At 40.0% G+C, this 16,763-nt stretch overlaps 2 protein-coding genes across 2 annotated transcripts; one reads left to right on the top strand and one right to left on the bottom strand.

The window, feature by feature from the left end:
- The first annotated feature begins 7,511 nt into the window (after window positions 1-7,511).
- Window positions 7,512-11,208, top strand: gch2 (GTP cyclohydrolase 2). Its single transcript, XM_060889930.1, has 6 exons — window positions 7,512-7,894; window positions 8,697-8,806; window positions 8,943-8,998; window positions 9,765-9,796; window positions 9,915-9,999; window positions 10,169-11,208. The coding sequence occupies exons 1-6, from the start codon at window positions 7,621-7,623 to the stop codon at window positions 10,296-10,298; spliced, it is 687 nt and encodes a 228-aa protein (XP_060745913.1). The 5' UTR covers window positions 7,512-7,620; the 3' UTR covers window positions 10,299-11,208.
- A 1,966-nt stretch (window positions 11,209-13,174) lies between these two features.
- On the bottom strand, window positions 13,175-16,623 carry cript (cysteine-rich PDZ-binding protein). The gene is made up of 5 exons (XM_060896186.1): window positions 16,486-16,623; window positions 14,559-14,624; window positions 14,256-14,310; window positions 14,056-14,159; window positions 13,175-13,937 (listed from the first exon to the last, which is right to left on the bottom strand). The coding sequence occupies exons 1-5, from the start codon at window positions 16,499-16,501 to the stop codon at window positions 13,873-13,875; spliced, it is 306 nt and encodes a 101-aa protein (XP_060752169.1). The 5' UTR covers window positions 16,502-16,623; the 3' UTR covers window positions 13,175-13,872.
- Between the last annotated feature and the right edge of the window lie 140 nt (window positions 16,624-16,763).

Genomic DNA, 16,763 nt, shown 5'->3' with positions numbered 1-16,763 from the left:
CATTACCGGGGTCTTAGGGCACAAGGCCCGGGACACCCTGGAAAAAATGCCAACCCACTTCAATGCACAATCAGACACACACTCACACACCCACAAATTATAAATGCCAATAAGCCTAAAATGTTTTTGGACTGGGTGAGGAAACTGGGTTAGTCTCCAGAAGCCCAGGAAGATGCAAACTTCATGCACACAGAGCAAAGATGGGAATCAAACCAACAGCCCTGGAAATGCTAATCATTTGCTAACCGTTAAGTCGCTGTCCCCTACCCTGCCCCTATTTTATTCTATTCTACTCTACTCTATTGTTTTCTATTCTATTATACCGTATTATACTCACTCTCACTCATTTTCTACCGCTTATCTGATACCGTATTATACGCAGTAAAAATTTACATTTTTAAGGATTTCAATAGGGTACAGTCTAATTCCCAAGCACACAGCTATATGGCAGTCATAAACATTTGGCCAGTAACACAGACCATCTGACACAATTTGGTCATAGTTATGTTTAAAACTGACCTGTGGGCTTCTTTCTTTATAAATAAAACAATAAATTGATCTATTAGGTTATTGTGTGCATTTATATCCTTCCTTAATAGTTTATGTCCTGGATTTCTAATTTTACAAGTTTTACACAGTAAATCTTACACAAAAATTCTTTCATCAAATTTATGTGCTGCCATCTAGTGATATTATGTAGTGGTACATTTACATGATTTACTTATTTTTATGATAAAAATAAGGATAAAATAATGATAAAATCCAAAGTAAGGCACAAAAACATGACTTGACTTAATTATGCATGCTATACTGTCATGCACCAGCCTCCTGAACACTAAACTTAACGATTCATGCACTAGTAGTTCAGCAGGCTAGACTCTGTAATAATAACCGCAAGGTTTCCGTTCTTCCAGGACTGTCAGAGAATCACTGTAATTTCATCATAAATCATATCAAGTCCTTAAATAAGTCCTTAGTGGGGTCCTGGCGGATCCAGAGTCTATCCCAGGAACAGTGAGTGTGCAGTGGGAGCACCACCTGGATGGGATGGCAGGGCGTATTGCATGCATGCATTCATACATTTTTTTCACAGCAAGGGCAATTCTGCCTGGCCAATTCATCTATTGGCATGTTTTTGGGACGTGGGAGGAAACTGAAGAACCTGGAGGAAACCCACATGGTCACATTGGAGAATATTTTTCGGATTTGAGCTTGTGGCTGTGAATGGAGATCACATCTGAAACTTCACGTCCGATCTTTCACTCCTTCTGATAAAGTTTCTGCACCCACCTCTATCTTCTCCAAACTATTCAACTCCAACCTGTGACTTTAGACAGAAGGATGGCCTTCTTGCTGTCTAATGCAAAGCCAAATCTCCCCTCATATTCTCTAAGTTATTACAGTACCACTATCATGCTTCCTGCCACTCAGCTGAAGGTGTATCCTCTATAACTATAAGCAAGCAAGACCCCTAGGTGCTCATCTCTTTGCTTGAACTGCATCCTTTCTTAACTGCAAGGTGCCTAAACTCTGTTAACCAGTAAATAAAGGCCATATTGCTATAAAGCTGCATCTGAGTTTTATGTTTTTACTGTTATATAAGTGTATTAAAAGAAATCATCTAATCAACTAAAGCTCAAAGTGGTCATTAAAATCACAGCCATTTGATTGCCCACACATTTGCTGGCAGTCTTTCTGCAATATAATTTGAATGTTTAATAAACAAATATCTGTGAAGAAACAAAATATGTGATTAGTTACGGATACAAATGTGAAAATCCTTAAACGGCATGGTGCTGAAGTGTGGAGAAGATAAACAACATGTATGATAACAGAATTTTAGGTGTTATGATCAGACAGTTTGACAAAGACAGCAATAAAAATGTATCATTATTGACTATAATTAAATCTACATTAATTATGACAGACAATTAGTGCATAAAAATAATGAATATTTTTTAACTGGCGTGTGAATAATTACGTTCTTTACGTAAACATTCGCCAATGTCCCTGTCCCTGATTCTGAACAAAGTTGGCCACACACATCTAAATAAAAGTGTCGGAACATACAAACATACAATAAATAAACTGGAATTCAGAAATAAAAAATAATAATAATTTCAAGTTTCTCAACTCTAGCCCAGTGAACCTGCTGCCCTGATTAGCCTGTAATTACTCTAGGCTCTTGGCTCACTATAGAGAGATTGGTTACTCTAAACAGTTATAAAAATTTCTATAATTATCAGCAGATTCTGTGGTTTATTCATTATCTGTTTGTCATTTAATGTGAAACAATAAATGTGACTTAATCATAGGCAATGGCTTGTGTGGCTAGATGATTAAATATATATTTATTAAAATCACTATTTATATTTACCATAACTTTCATTTAGTAGTTTTCCAGTCATTATAAAATTATTAAACTGCTAAAATAAAATTGCTTATTTTATTGAGTGACCGTTGACTTTTTTTTTTTAACAGATCTGCAATATTTGCTTGAAGGATTTTTCTCTTGCTTTGCTCCAATGTGTAAAACAGAGAAAGATGCTATTACTCATATATTATATAGTCTTATATCTCATATATGCCCAGGTTCAAGCGTGTAAATATTCATGTGCTGGAAGCACATGTGCCACACTGAGCCACAGAAGGAAATGGAGCTGAGCCTTTGATCCTGCAGAACTAATCTCAGTATTTATCTTATTACACAATGCATAGACCTGCTGATTATCTGATTTTTCCCCCCTTATAAACCTCTTTGATGCTAATGTGCATTAAAGTGTTGCATACCTTACAGAATTTTAATATATTGTAGGTTTCATATTTTTTCATCCATTATCACACTGTGGGTTATTAAGTTAGTAAGTGCCAGTTAATTTCAGGTTATTCACAGTGTATCAGTAAAGTTTACAATTAATTGCAGAGTGCCATGCACACAGACACACACACACACACTCAGGCAGGATACACCCTGGACGGAGTGCCAACCCATCGCAGGGCACACACACACACACACACACACACACACACATTCATACTTGGGTTTACTAAGAGTAGCAACTCAATATACCAGCATATTTTTGAAAGATGGGAAGAAAGCAGTGAACCTGGAAAAAAGAGAGCACCTTTCAAAGAGCAACTCAAGCACAGGGTCACAGTAGGGATCTTGGTTCTGAGCCAGCAGCACTACATGCTGCACCACTGTGCTCCCTAAATAGAGTTATGAATTAACTAAAGATTAAAACATAGATAACATACAGGGGTGGATAATGTATTTAAAAAAAATAGAACCTGGAGTAAAGCCAGTATAGCTGATTATGTCCTGCAAGCACATACTGTACAGTATATGTATTTTGGTATTCACAATTAGCTCATATGAGTTGTAAGCCTATAAATAGCTTAAAGGATATTGTACATTTAATAAGATCAAATGAGGGGAAATTACTTACATAATTATTACATTTTCAAAAAAGTATTACTAGAAATCCTGATGCTTTATTAACCTCTCCATTTTATCATTTGAACACAAGGATAACCAAACACTTCTGGAGCCTTAAGCAATTGCAGTGTAGTCACCTGCTCTCCATGGCAATATGGCTGATGCAATCTGACTAAAGGGCAGCTGTGTTTCATGTCACACTCTCATCACTTGAACCTATCATTCATAGATGATGTCAGGCCTGGCGCAAATCAGAGCGCCATAACCCTCTCCTGCCGCGTCAGCGAAGCAGACTCTACAATAGTCTGTGCCAGTGCGTGCAGATCTATCATCTCCACTCACATCACACATCTACTTCATATCTGATCCCATATTTCACTCTGTTTCCATTCATGGCCCTGAGTCATCATGAAAGGGAAAGTATGTCTATCCTCGCTTCTCCAGGGTCTGTTATAACCTTTGGATGAGCACAGGAAAGGAGTAGTGATGCAATACACTGATCCAATATGACACACTATTTAAGTACAATGGGCTGTCTTAAAAGTTTGTATAAAGGAATAATTACCAATCAAACATGTTCTTTGTAGGTGTGTATATAGCACACAGACATAGATGAGATGCTAATTCAAGAAATAGTACTAATGCTAAATCTATTATTTCTAATTCTTTTTTTTTCCATGTGTTAAAAACAAAAAGGTGTTAAGACATTAGACAACTAGAAAAGCGTTACAAGAGAAAAATCTGTTAACAGCATCAAGAAATACATTACCTTTGCAGTATATTCATTTCAAAGCATGTTTATATATAAAATGTTAATAAAATATAGAATATAAATATGTTTATATATATTATGTATATATTAGGAATACATATATATATATATATATATATATATATATATATATATATATATATATATATATATATATATTAGGAATACTAAAAGATGGACAGCTCAATTCAAAACTGATGCACACACAAAGAGCTTAATCCTCAGGGACTGGCCTACATTATACAGTATATAATAAACACAAGCTGCTACATTATGATTAAAAAGTGATTATACTGTATATGATTAACATTATTGTAATATGTCATGGAATATGCCAAGGATGACATGAGGGTAAACATTTATATCAGTAATATCAGTTTTGTCAGCATGTTCAAATGATTCATTTTAAACAATTCAACATTACATTAAAGTTTGAGAATAGGTTGAGATCATTTCGGCCCCAATGCCTCTAATCATTAGCTTTACCGGATAAAACTACAAATTTTCTCGAGCGACAGTTATCCTGAAGGAAACTTCGGAGGGAACCAGGTACTACTATTATTTCAGTAAACAGACTTCAAGAATACTGTATGAATCACTTAAGATCACATCTATATTACACTTTGTACATATGATGAATTAAGTAGTATATTGCTGTTGTTACAAATACTGTGGATGCAAATCGTTAAACTATTTATTTTGCATTGATTCCTCTGGAAATGTGTGACTATAAAAAAAATATAAACAAATATATTTTCTCTTTCTTTAAATGCTACTTATAACATTCATTTTCTACCGCTTATCCGAGCTACCTCGGGTCACGGGGAGCATCAGGTGTCATCGGGCATCAAGGCAGGATACACCCTGGACGGAGTGCCAACCCATCGCAGGGCACACACACTCTCATTCACTCACACATTACGGACAATTTTCCAGAGATGCCAATCAACCTACCATGCATGTCTTTGGACCGGGGGAGGAAACCGGAGTACCCGGAGGAAACCCCCGAGGCACGGGGAGAACATGCAAACTCCACGCACGCAAGGTGGAGGTGGGAATCAAACCCCCAACCCTGGAGGTGTGAGGCAAACGTGCTAACCACTAAGTCACCGTGGCCCCGACACTTATAACAATGCTATTTAAACTGGGTTTGGTTAAACATAGACCTCTATCAAAATAGATTTTATGCAATGTTTTGCGTGCAGATTTTCTGGTATTCAACATATTAAATTAAAACTTGCTTGTTATTCCCATTCCATTCTAGTGTACAAAGTTCTTTCACCTTATCGTGCTTAAAGTGTTTTGTAAAGTTATTGTGAAAGAAAAAAGTTAAATATACAATTAATTTACCACAAAAAGCTGAACTTACTAAACCTATTTAGTTTAAAGTACCTACTGTACAGGCATTTGTTTTGATCAATAGTTTAAAAAATAACTCTTCAACAGTGAAGCATTTTATTACTGATTACATCCCTAGGTTTTATCATTCTATACATATTTTGCTTATAAAAAGTACAAAAATATATAAAAAGTATATCAACTATAAAAACAAAGCATATCACAAAAAAAGATCCAGGTCTTCCTCATGCTGTTTAGTTCAGCAGCAAGAAAGCAAAGAACCTCATTCTAAACTCTGGTCCACTCCAAGAACAACCCACTGCTGTTCCCACAGCGGACACACGACTGCACTGCCAGATAATAATTTGCTGAGAATGTAAAGCAATAATTTTAATTACTGATTTTAATTACTGATTCCCTCTGTGACAGGATCCCGGCCAATCCACAGCGAGTTTGGGTCAGTAGCAGGAAATCCAAGACCAACATTCTGAGCTCTGGTCCCACTCTGAGAACATCCCACTGTTGCTCAAACTATAGACACATGACTTTGCTGTCAGGTAATGATTTATTGATGACGCCACTGTGACTGGCCTCATTAGTGAGAGACGTAATACAGAGAACAGTTCAAGTTGCTAATGGCCTGATGCAAGATCACCTGTCTCTAAATGTTGAGCAAAAAAAGGGACAAAACAATCAGCTTCAGTTTTGTTATATGGTTGCAAAGGCATTAAAGATCTAGTTAACTTGACTATTAGACTTTCATTAATTCATTCATTCATTCATTTTCAACCGCTTATCCGAACTACCTCGGGTCACGGGGAGCCTGTGCCTATCTCAGGCGTCATCGGGCATCATGGCAGGATACACCCTGGACGGAGTGCCAACCCATTGCAGGGCACACACGCACGCACTCTCATTCACTCACGCAATCACACACTACGGACAATTTTTCAGAGATGCCAATCAACCTACCCTGCATGTGTTTGGACCGGGGGAGGAAACCCCCGAGGCACGGGGAGAACATGCAAACTCCACACACACAAGGCGGAGGCGGTGTGCAAGGCTTGTGAACAAACTTGGCTTGATAAAGACGGTTACATATTCTTAAAGAAGACAAGTTGGTGAAATCAAATGCTGAAGAATAAGAGCAAGTAACACAGTTTGCTGAAGAATGCCATTTGTTAACACTGGAAGGGTGGCTTTAAAATGTAAGGATTGCACCAAATTGCACCAAATGTAAATATTTTGGCCATTTTAATGGTATATTATATTTGGTAGATAAAATACTACCATTTTAAATAAGAATTTCAAATGTACACAATCATAAAACATTTGAATCCCATTAGCAAATATCCCAAAACCTGCAACAATGCATGTAGTCTAAAACTTGCACTGTAGGCAGTTGGGCCTGTTTTTCACAGATCGTCCAGAACTTAAACACATCAGTAGAGAGGTGTGAGGAATCCTCCTGCTTTAAACAATCCACCATCATCCTGGAAAAAACAGGATCATAGGGCTAAATGAATACAGATCCGTCTCCATTGTGTCAATAATCATGAATAACTACAAATTTGTTGATATCATGGTGAAAGCATGCATTTTTATGTTCTGAATAATAAGTAGTTCTACTTTATGTTCTAATAATCATTCATTCACATTAGTTTCTCAGCTGAAATTGGAAAACAAAGAAGGCTTAAATGTACTTATATAATATATGAGTTTGGGCCATGTGAGGATTAATATACTGAATGAATTTGGCGCACGTAAAGTCTTTCAAGAAAGGTAACAGTTCTTGGTGTTCTATTATCTCAGTTAGGTATTCTTTCAGCAGTCGACTGAGCAATACCTCATTTTCCTTGTAATAACAGCGCTGTGCAATGGGGAATATTTCTGTCTGCGTGACAGCCGACGTGCGCAAAAACGGTATAAATAGGCATCAGGAAAAGGAGCAGAGCACAAGCATCGAGCAGCAGGTGAATCCTTACGCACAGAACTCCTGAGACCAAAGCAGAAAGCTTCACCATACACTTCACTTCAGTTCAGCTCAGAATACTGCAAATAATTGTGCACGATGGAGTACCGCAACGGCATGGACATGAACAGCGTGACCGAGCTGATGTACCATAACGGCTGTAACAGCGACAGCACCGTGCAGCAGCTGAAACGGGGTGAAGCTGCGTGCTTGAAGGCGGAGGAGCAGCGCATGGCGACCATGCAGTCAGCCTACTCCAACATCCTGTGCGCTGTCGGAGAGGACACTGAGCGTGATGGACTGCTTAAAACTCCTCTCCGAGCCGCCAAGGCCATGCAGTTCCTGACCAAAGGATACCACCAAGACATCTACGGTGAGGACGCAATTCTGCGCTTAACTATACTGATTTTTTTTTTTCGGGATAACTCAATAGTTTCAAACCCATTTGGTTCACCTATGCATCAAAAAAGATCTACTTTCAAAACGATGGTGTATTTATATTCGGGTAAAACATTATGTTGTGTGTATTAAACATACAACATAGAGATTATATATTGATCCCAATTCTAATCATGGGGTAGCAGGTGCACCAAACTGTGCTGGCCCTCCAGACCTGGATCTGGGAAGTCATACTTCTTCCAGATTTACCTTATACATAGTTGCCAACACTGGTTCTAACCTGTTTTAGACTGAAGAATGGACTAAAACATTCATTTTGTGGTTGTGTTTAAGGTTAAGTTTATGGCCTTGATTTTATACATACCCTTAACTAATGCAGAGTACTTAATTGGGCTACTTTAAGCTCTTGTAGCTGTAGAGTAGTGATCCTGAATTTGTTATTAAAAATCATGCAATTTGGGATGAGCAAGAACAAGGTGATTGGATTTCCATCAATTTCCTATGACCAAACTTCTTTGGTCAAAAGAAACCCAAACTTCATCCACCACTTCATATCAATTGAATCTTGTGTAGTGTTACACGTCAGAAGGTGAGATCACGGCAATGGCAGCGCTTGTTAAAGTTTGAGACTGGCAGGCAGGCACACAGAGTACTTGGATTACCAACTGTATAATCTGCACACAATATGTGAATAAAAGGAGATTTTTATGGTAAAATGCAGCATGGAACACATTTTCCAGTAACTAAACCAATCAATTATCTATTTATCTTTACAGAGGTCCTTAATAATGCCATTTTTGAAGAAGATCATGACGAGATTGTAATAGTGAAAGACATTGACATGTTCTCACTTTGTGAACATCATCTTGTACCATTCTTCGGCAAGGTAGGTTTGAGCAAACCAGCTTTCCAGAGAGAGAGAGAGTTTAAGGTTAACAAGGTTAATGTTACGTAGGAGAGATAGCAGACAGGAACAAATTAAACAAACTGGACATTATACTCTCATGTTTTCTGATCCTTAGGTCCACATAGGGTATTTGCCAAGAAAGAAAGTGGTCGGACTTAGTAAACTTGCTAGGTGAGTATGCACTGCATCTACACACGTTCAGGCAAAATTGAGCATATAAGTTTTTAAAAGAACATTTTGTCTCATCAGTGGGGCAGTCTAGAGACTAAAGGGACACGTTAGTCACAGGCCAGTGAGTTCTTCCGTTATCATAGTCCATTGACTTGAGGCTTAGATGCAAAGCCTGACAATGCATCCTATTCAGTCTGAAAACAAACAGCCACACTCGCTTCTGGCACTGAGAAAATCCCCATCAGCCTCAACTTGTCCCTCCACCAGCCTGTGTGAACCCATAATAGTATGACTACATTTAGCAAGAGGCCCTTCAGTGCTGACTTTGCATTAGTAAAATAGAGCCAGACTGCATCAAAAATCAACTGTAGACCTGGGGCACCAAGGGATCAAAACAAATCACAGTGATAATTACTGATACATTTATGTGTATGTTGAGAACTGTAAATGACTGACAGAGCATTTCCAGATGTATATATGGTCAATGCAGGACTTCAGTCCAGAGGCTAACTGAGGCTAGACCTGCTGAAAAAAAGGATATTGATTAAAAGATTAATTATTACTGCAGGCTAGAATCAGTATACAGTACAGGCTGCTTTACACACACACAACCCAAGTGCAACAAGTGTAGGCTTAAAAAAAACATTATGCCATCCAAAGTCAAGATCTGTATTCTTTAAATATGTAATTTGAGGCACAAACGGACTAAATTATGTTGTCAGTTATATATGATATATTTAACTGTCCTAATTTTGTTACCCTGCAGAATTGTAGAAGTCTACAGCCGCAGATTGCAAGGTAATCACAGCCGGTGAAGTGAACGCGCCTAAATGTTCCATCAATAAATCTTGGTATAGATAACATGCTTCCTATGTTTAATGTGTATTTTATTTCTCCAAATGATCTTTCATTGTAGTACAAGAGCGTCTGACGAAGCAAATCGCCACAGCCATCTTTGAAGCCTTGAAGCCAGCAGGAGTAGCAGTAGTCATTGAAGCGGTGTAAGTTCCCAATAGCTTTGCCATTTTTGTGTAGTCTTATCACACTATTGTGCTGCATAGTTATCATGTGAATATTTCATTCCATCCCTATTAACTCTACAAACACATCGTTAATATACAGTCATACTTTTTCCCTTTTAAACTGAACACATTTCACATTTCATTGCAGTCACATGTGCATGGTCATGCGTGGTGTGCAGAAGATGAACAGCCGTACCATGACCAGTACCATGCTGGGGGTATTCAAAGACGATCCGAAGACTCGTGATGAGTTTTTGGCACTGACCAAGAGCAGTTAGTGTCCCTCTGCTCCTTCATTAAAATGTCATCTTGACATGAAACACCAGCAAAGCAATTTTGCACCTAACTGAGCCTAACACTCACTTCTTTTGTCATTCACACATCCTAAATGTGCTTGATGTTAGGGCAACACTTGCTGTTACATCAATGTAATCATAAATACTCCATTACAGAGGCAATTATTTTATTATTAACTTATATTCATTTTTATTTAGGTAACCTTAAGGCATTTTGCCATGTTGATATATACCTATAGTATAATTTTTATTACTTTATAGCTGCTTGAAAAACTAATGAATGCTTTATTTTTGATTTAGTACTATTTTAACAAAGTTTTTTAATTTATAAATGTCAAGTATGACTCACTGTTATGTGTGTTATGCTATGTACTTAAGTGAATTTAATCCCTCTTTCTTGTCTGATCAATATTTATGAGATGTGTAAACGTACTGTCACGATGCAGGACAAAGGCGAGTGAGGATCCAAATGCAGATTTTAGAGTTTTTAATCATACAAAACACAAATGCAGCTAAACAGACAGGCAGACAGAACAAGGCAGCAAAACAGGGCTAACAGGAAACGGCACACCAACATCCAACATGCAAAAATGACCAACACCAGGGAAGTGAACAAACAGAGTATATATAGCTGACAGGAACCAATGACAAAGCAGAGACAATCAAAGACAAAGACAACACACCTGAGGAGATGAATGAGTACAATTAATGTCCATGGGAACAAAAGAGTGGGCGGAGCAAACAATTAACAACCGGGAAAGACAGCAGACAGAAACAGGACAGAAACACAGACAGACTCATTACAGAGCCCCCCCCCTAGGAGTGGATTCCAGACACTCCAACGCAGAACCGGAGGGCGGCGGAGCGGAGGCGGAACAGGGGGCGGGAAGGCGGGCCAGGTCCATGTGGCGGTAGAGGGCAGGGCAGAGCCGGCGAAGCTGGAGGCCAGGGCGGAGCCGGCGAAGCTGGAGGCCAGGGCGGAGCCGGCGAAGCTGGAGGCCAGGGCGGAGCCGGCGAAGCTGGAGGCCAGGGCGGAGCCGGCGAAGCTGGAGGCCAGGGCGGAGCCGGCAGAGCAGGAGGCCAGGGCGGAGCCGGCAGAGCAGGAGGCCAGGGCGGAGCCGGCAGAGCAGGAGGCCAGGGCGGAGCCGGCAGAGCTGGAGGCCAGGGCGGAGCCGGCAGAGCAGGAGGCCAGGGCGGAGCCGGCAGAGCAGGAGGCCAGGGCGGAGCCGGAAACCAGGGTGGCGCCGCAGGCAGGGGTTCTGTTGACCCGGTCGGTTCCATTGACCCGGTCGGTCCGGCTGGCTCGGTTGACGCGGGTTCGGGCGCTTCGGCGGGTTCGGGCGCTTTGGCGGGTGCGGGCGCTTCGGCGGGTGCGGGCGCTTCGGCGGGTGCGGGCGCTTCGGCGGGTGCGGGCGCTTCAGCAGGTTCGGGCGTTTCAGCAGGTTCAGGCGTTTCAGCAGGTTCGGGAACCTCAACAGGTTCATGTGCTTCAGCAAGCTCGGGCGTTTCAGCAGGTTCGGGCGTTTCGGCGGGTTCAGGCGCTTCGGCGGGTTCGGGCGCTTCGGCGGGTTCGGGCGCTTCAGGTGCCTTCGGTGCTCCAGCCGGTGCCGTAGGGATGCCGGCCGCCCGGACCGACGCCATCGGGGTGTCCGCCAGCTTGGCGATCAGCCGGTTCCCCCGGGCCTCGCCCGAGCTTTCCGGTCTGGCACCCATGTGGACGGGTTCGGTCACTGGTGTGCACAGGTCTGGGTCGGACCAAGGTACTGTAGGGGCCTCGGGCGTCCGTGGCTGGCCTGGCTCCGCAGCCCACGGACCCCGACGCCTACTGCCCCCCCCCCAAAAATATTTAGGGCCGGTGTCCGACTCTGTCCTGTGCACGGTTAGGGAGGACCCGCCCAGGAGCAAAGCTACGTTGGCCAGGTCTGTGAAAGGCCCCACCTCTCGGCCCAATGGCACTAGGTAGCGCAGCCCGTCCTTCAAACCATTCCGGAACAGGTCCTTGAGGGCCCTCTCCCCAAAATCCACCTGATTGGACAAGTCCAAGAACACCTCTACATATTCCTCCAGTGGGGAATCCCCCTGACATAACCGGAACAAAATCTCTGCTGGATCCATGTGGTTGGTCATTCTGTCATGATGCAGGACAATGGCGAGTGAGGATCCAAATGCAGATTTTAGAGTTTTTAATCATACAAAACACAAATGCAGCTAAACAGACAGGCAGACAGAACAAGGCAGCAAAACAGGGCTAACAGGAAACAGGAACAGGCACACCAACATCCAAAAATGACCAACACCAGGGAAGTGAACAAACAGAGTATATATAGCTGACAGGAACCAATGACAAAGCAGAGACAATCAAAGACAAAGACAACACACCTGAGGAGATGAATGAGTACAATTAATGTCCATGGGAACAAAAGAGTGGGCGGAGCAAACAATTAACAACCGGGAAAGACAGCAGACAGAAACAGGACAGAAACACAGACAGACTCATTACACGTACGCAGGTCTCTCATTTCTTTACTAGGATTATAGCGTTTGATCAGTTGACATCTTGTTAACACTGTAATTTGCATTTCATGAACAATTAACGTTTTTGGCAGGTCCATGATTATTTTTTTCATTTACATTTAACTGCTTTATCCTGGTGGATCCTGGATATAACACATGCATTTTTAAGCATGTACGGTCAATAGCCGTTAATTTACAAATGCATCACTGAATATGTACCTTTCTTTTAGAATGCAATTCAAATGAAATCCTCTGTAATATTCTCTGTAAACAATAAAATATGTTATTTAAGAAAACTTGCTTGTCAGATTTTATCTTCATGCGTGAAACATTATTTCCATCTACACGGTTTACTCCACTTTTATTATGGCAAAAACCAGACATATTTAAAGGCATAAAAGTAGGAGAAGCGCAAAAGAAACATACACAGAAGAGATGGCAAGAATAATAATATTACTCATGATCATAATTATTCAGTGTACTATGCATTAAACAGTCTTGAATAAAACACAAACTTACAAAATTCATAGTCACAGAAATGGGTAAAAAAAAAACAGCCTCAAGGAAAAGATGATATTTAAATGTCAACATTGGAACCTCAAGGTTAACTGTCTGTGAATACCTGGTACTAAAATAGTCTGTAGTGGTGTCACTGTGACGTGTTTTTCAAAAAATATACATATATTGAATATGGCTTGCAAATAAATCAACATTTAAATGGGGAAATGTTCCATAATCTGTTCAGAAAACATGATTAAAACAAGTACATAGACCTTTCACATTTAGCAAAGGCATCTAATTTTATCCAAACAGTGCAAGTTGCTATATTGCTTTAATGTAATCTATTGAGGAAAAAATGTCAAAAATGTAAATCCAGCTGTGTGACAGTTCTATAATACTGCACCATTGTGCTGAATAAGAACATAAACACCACCGCAAACTGATAGGCCACTAATTTAATCTGAATATAATGAGGAGGATTTCTACACAACTCTCCCACCTCCTTAATAAGACATGTCATAGAAACGTCTTCCCGTGCTAATCACACCGAGGTCTGTTTGTAGTTCTTGGTGTCCAGAACCTTCTTGCCACACATGGCACAGATCCCTAGCAAACAGAAAAGATGGGAATACTATTTAGAGTGTAAAATGTGATAAATCTTCTATTAAATCAGTGTATTGTCTGCTATGTCAAGGATCACTTACACAATAATGATAAAACTTACCTTTCTTGTAAGCACATCCCTGACAGTAGTGTGACCCGGTCTGGTGGACGGAGCTTTTACATATTCTGCACGTAGCAAAGCCTGACTTTCCATAGGGATCGAACCTAATACGTACACAGGAATATGAATTTTGTGCATATTACAGAATTACTTTAAATGGGACATCGAAATGAGGTTCATTTCAGAATAATTATTCATACCTGGCCTTTTTTGATGTCAACATTTTATTTTCGTTGATCTTCCTCCCACCACTCTCTGTAAAACACATGAAACACATTATGGCATTTATCACAGACATAAGCGTTGATTTTAAATGATCTTGAAAATCTGTCTTTTCATAGGAATCTGCTAGGATATGCACAGAACATGTTTCCGTAGGCTCCGAATGAGTCTTTGTTCCTAGATATACATAGCGTTGACACAATGACACTATACTATAGATACACTATACACTAGACACTATACACTATAGATAATATCCAAAAACAGAGAAAATGCGTAACCTGTTGTATTTCTTGCACCATCTTTCCAGGTATCAGGAGTAATTACTCGCCCAAGTTTCTTCTCACCTACAGGAAGAACATTGAAACACACAATTAAGACAAACACATTAAGGCTCCAAATAGAGGGTTTAAAAACAGCCCTATTCTTGTTTCTTACAATAGCGTGACCATGAAATTAAAAAATAACACCCTAGAGAATATATACCCTATAGTTATAACCACTTAAAAGCTGGACAAGCAACACTGTCATTAAAACTAGACATCAATCTGCCTGAAGTATCTGAAACACAAACACTAAATCATCATCATCCTAAAGCTGATTATTTCCCCCAAAACAGTCCCAATGAGTGTTATTACTCTTATAGCAAAGCAACTTTCAAGGCAATGATGCAACGTAATTTCTACAGTTTGTCACATTTAATGTTATGGAATATCTGTGACATCCCTGTTAATATTTATATCTTAATGGCTATAAACAGTTTTTCCATCACTAATCTTTCTGTTCTCTTTCTCAGTTTAATAAGAAAGATGCAGCTTGTCATGAACTCAGACTGAAGACTTTCTCCACAGCTGGAACCAAATCCCTTGTGTGTGTCACCATCAACACACAGCCAATAGACTCTGATATCAGTTCTAATGACTGTAGTAATGTGAACAATTAAAAGTAAACAACACAAAAACTAAACTAATATGAGATATGCAGAGCTGAACTAAAATAATCTAATCACAGTGTAGGAACCTGATCTGATCTGATGTCTGATGAACACCGTCTGATTAACACAGTATAATTAGCACAGTCTGATGTCTGATTAGCCCAGTCTGATGTCTGATTAGCCCAGTCTGATGTCTGATTAGCCCAGTCTGATTAACACAACCTGATGTCTGATTAGCCCAGTCTGATGTCTAATTAGCCCAGTCTGATGTCTGATTAGCACAGTCTGAGTAACACAACCTGATGTCTGATTAGCCCAGTCTGATGTCTAATTAGCCCAGTCTGATGTCTGATTAGCACAGTCTGATTAACACAACCTGATGTCTGATTAGCCCAGTCTGATGTCTGATTAACACAGTCTGATTAACACAGTCTGATGTCTGATTAACAGTCTGATTAACACAGTCTGATGTCTGATTAACACTGCCTGATGTTTGATTAACACCGCCTGATGAACACCGTCTGATGTCTGATTAACACCGTCTGATGTCTGATTAACACCGTCTGATGTCTGATTAACACAGTCTGATTAACACAGTCTGATGTCTGATTAACACAGTCTGATGTCTGATTAACACCGTCTGATTAACACCGTCTGATTAACACCGTCTGATTAACACCGTCTGATGTCTGATGTCTGATTAGCACAGTCTGATGTCTGATTAACACAGTCTGATTAGCACAGTCTGATGTCTGATTAGCACAGTCTGATGTCTGATTAGCACAGTCTGATGTCTGATGTCTGATTAGCACAGTCTGATTAACACAACCTGATGTCTGATTAACACAGTCTAATTAACACAGTCTGATGTCTGATTAATACCGCCTGATGTCTGCTTAACACCGCCTTATGTTTGATTAACACCGTCTGATGTCTGATGAACACCGTCTGATGTACACCGCCTGATGTCTGATTAACACCGTCTGATTAACACAACCTGATGTCTGATTAACACCGTCTGATTAACACAACCTGATGTCTGATTAACACCGTCTGATGTCGGATTAACACAACCTGATGTCTGATTAACACCGTCTGATGTCTGATTAACACAGTCTGATTAACACAACCTGATGTCTGATCAACACAGTATCACACCAACATTCAATAATACGGATAAATTAATGCACCCAAAAACGATTAAAATCGAGACACGTTAGTTAAGAACACAGTTTACATTTTATAATCAAAACGGAAAGGATATAAATACTTACATTTTTCACAAACCATCGTCAAGCCTTAATCGAGGCCAAACAAGCAAATCGTGAAAACAAACTGAACCTGATCACCACACAACATACTCACAACCTTCAAAATAAAAGTCCTATAACTACAAACAATTTCACATTCGAAAAAAAATATTTGCATCTAAAAAAAAAATACATTTGGATAAATGACAAGAATTTGTAATCTAAAAATGTCGTCGTTAAAATCCATTTGTTGTGCTTTCTAGATAACTGGTGCAAATCCTTTATTTTGTTTCTGAAGAACT

The sequence above is a fragment of the Tachysurus vachellii genome, chromosome 2 (assembly GCF_030014155.1).
Source record: "Tachysurus vachellii isolate PV-2020 chromosome 2, HZAU_Pvac_v1, whole genome shotgun sequence".
Lineage (NCBI taxonomy): Eukaryota > Metazoa > Chordata > Actinopteri > Siluriformes > Bagridae > Tachysurus > Tachysurus vachellii.
The sequence above is the reverse complement of the archived record's forward strand: the minus strand, read 5'-3'. Positions and strand labels throughout refer to the sequence as shown.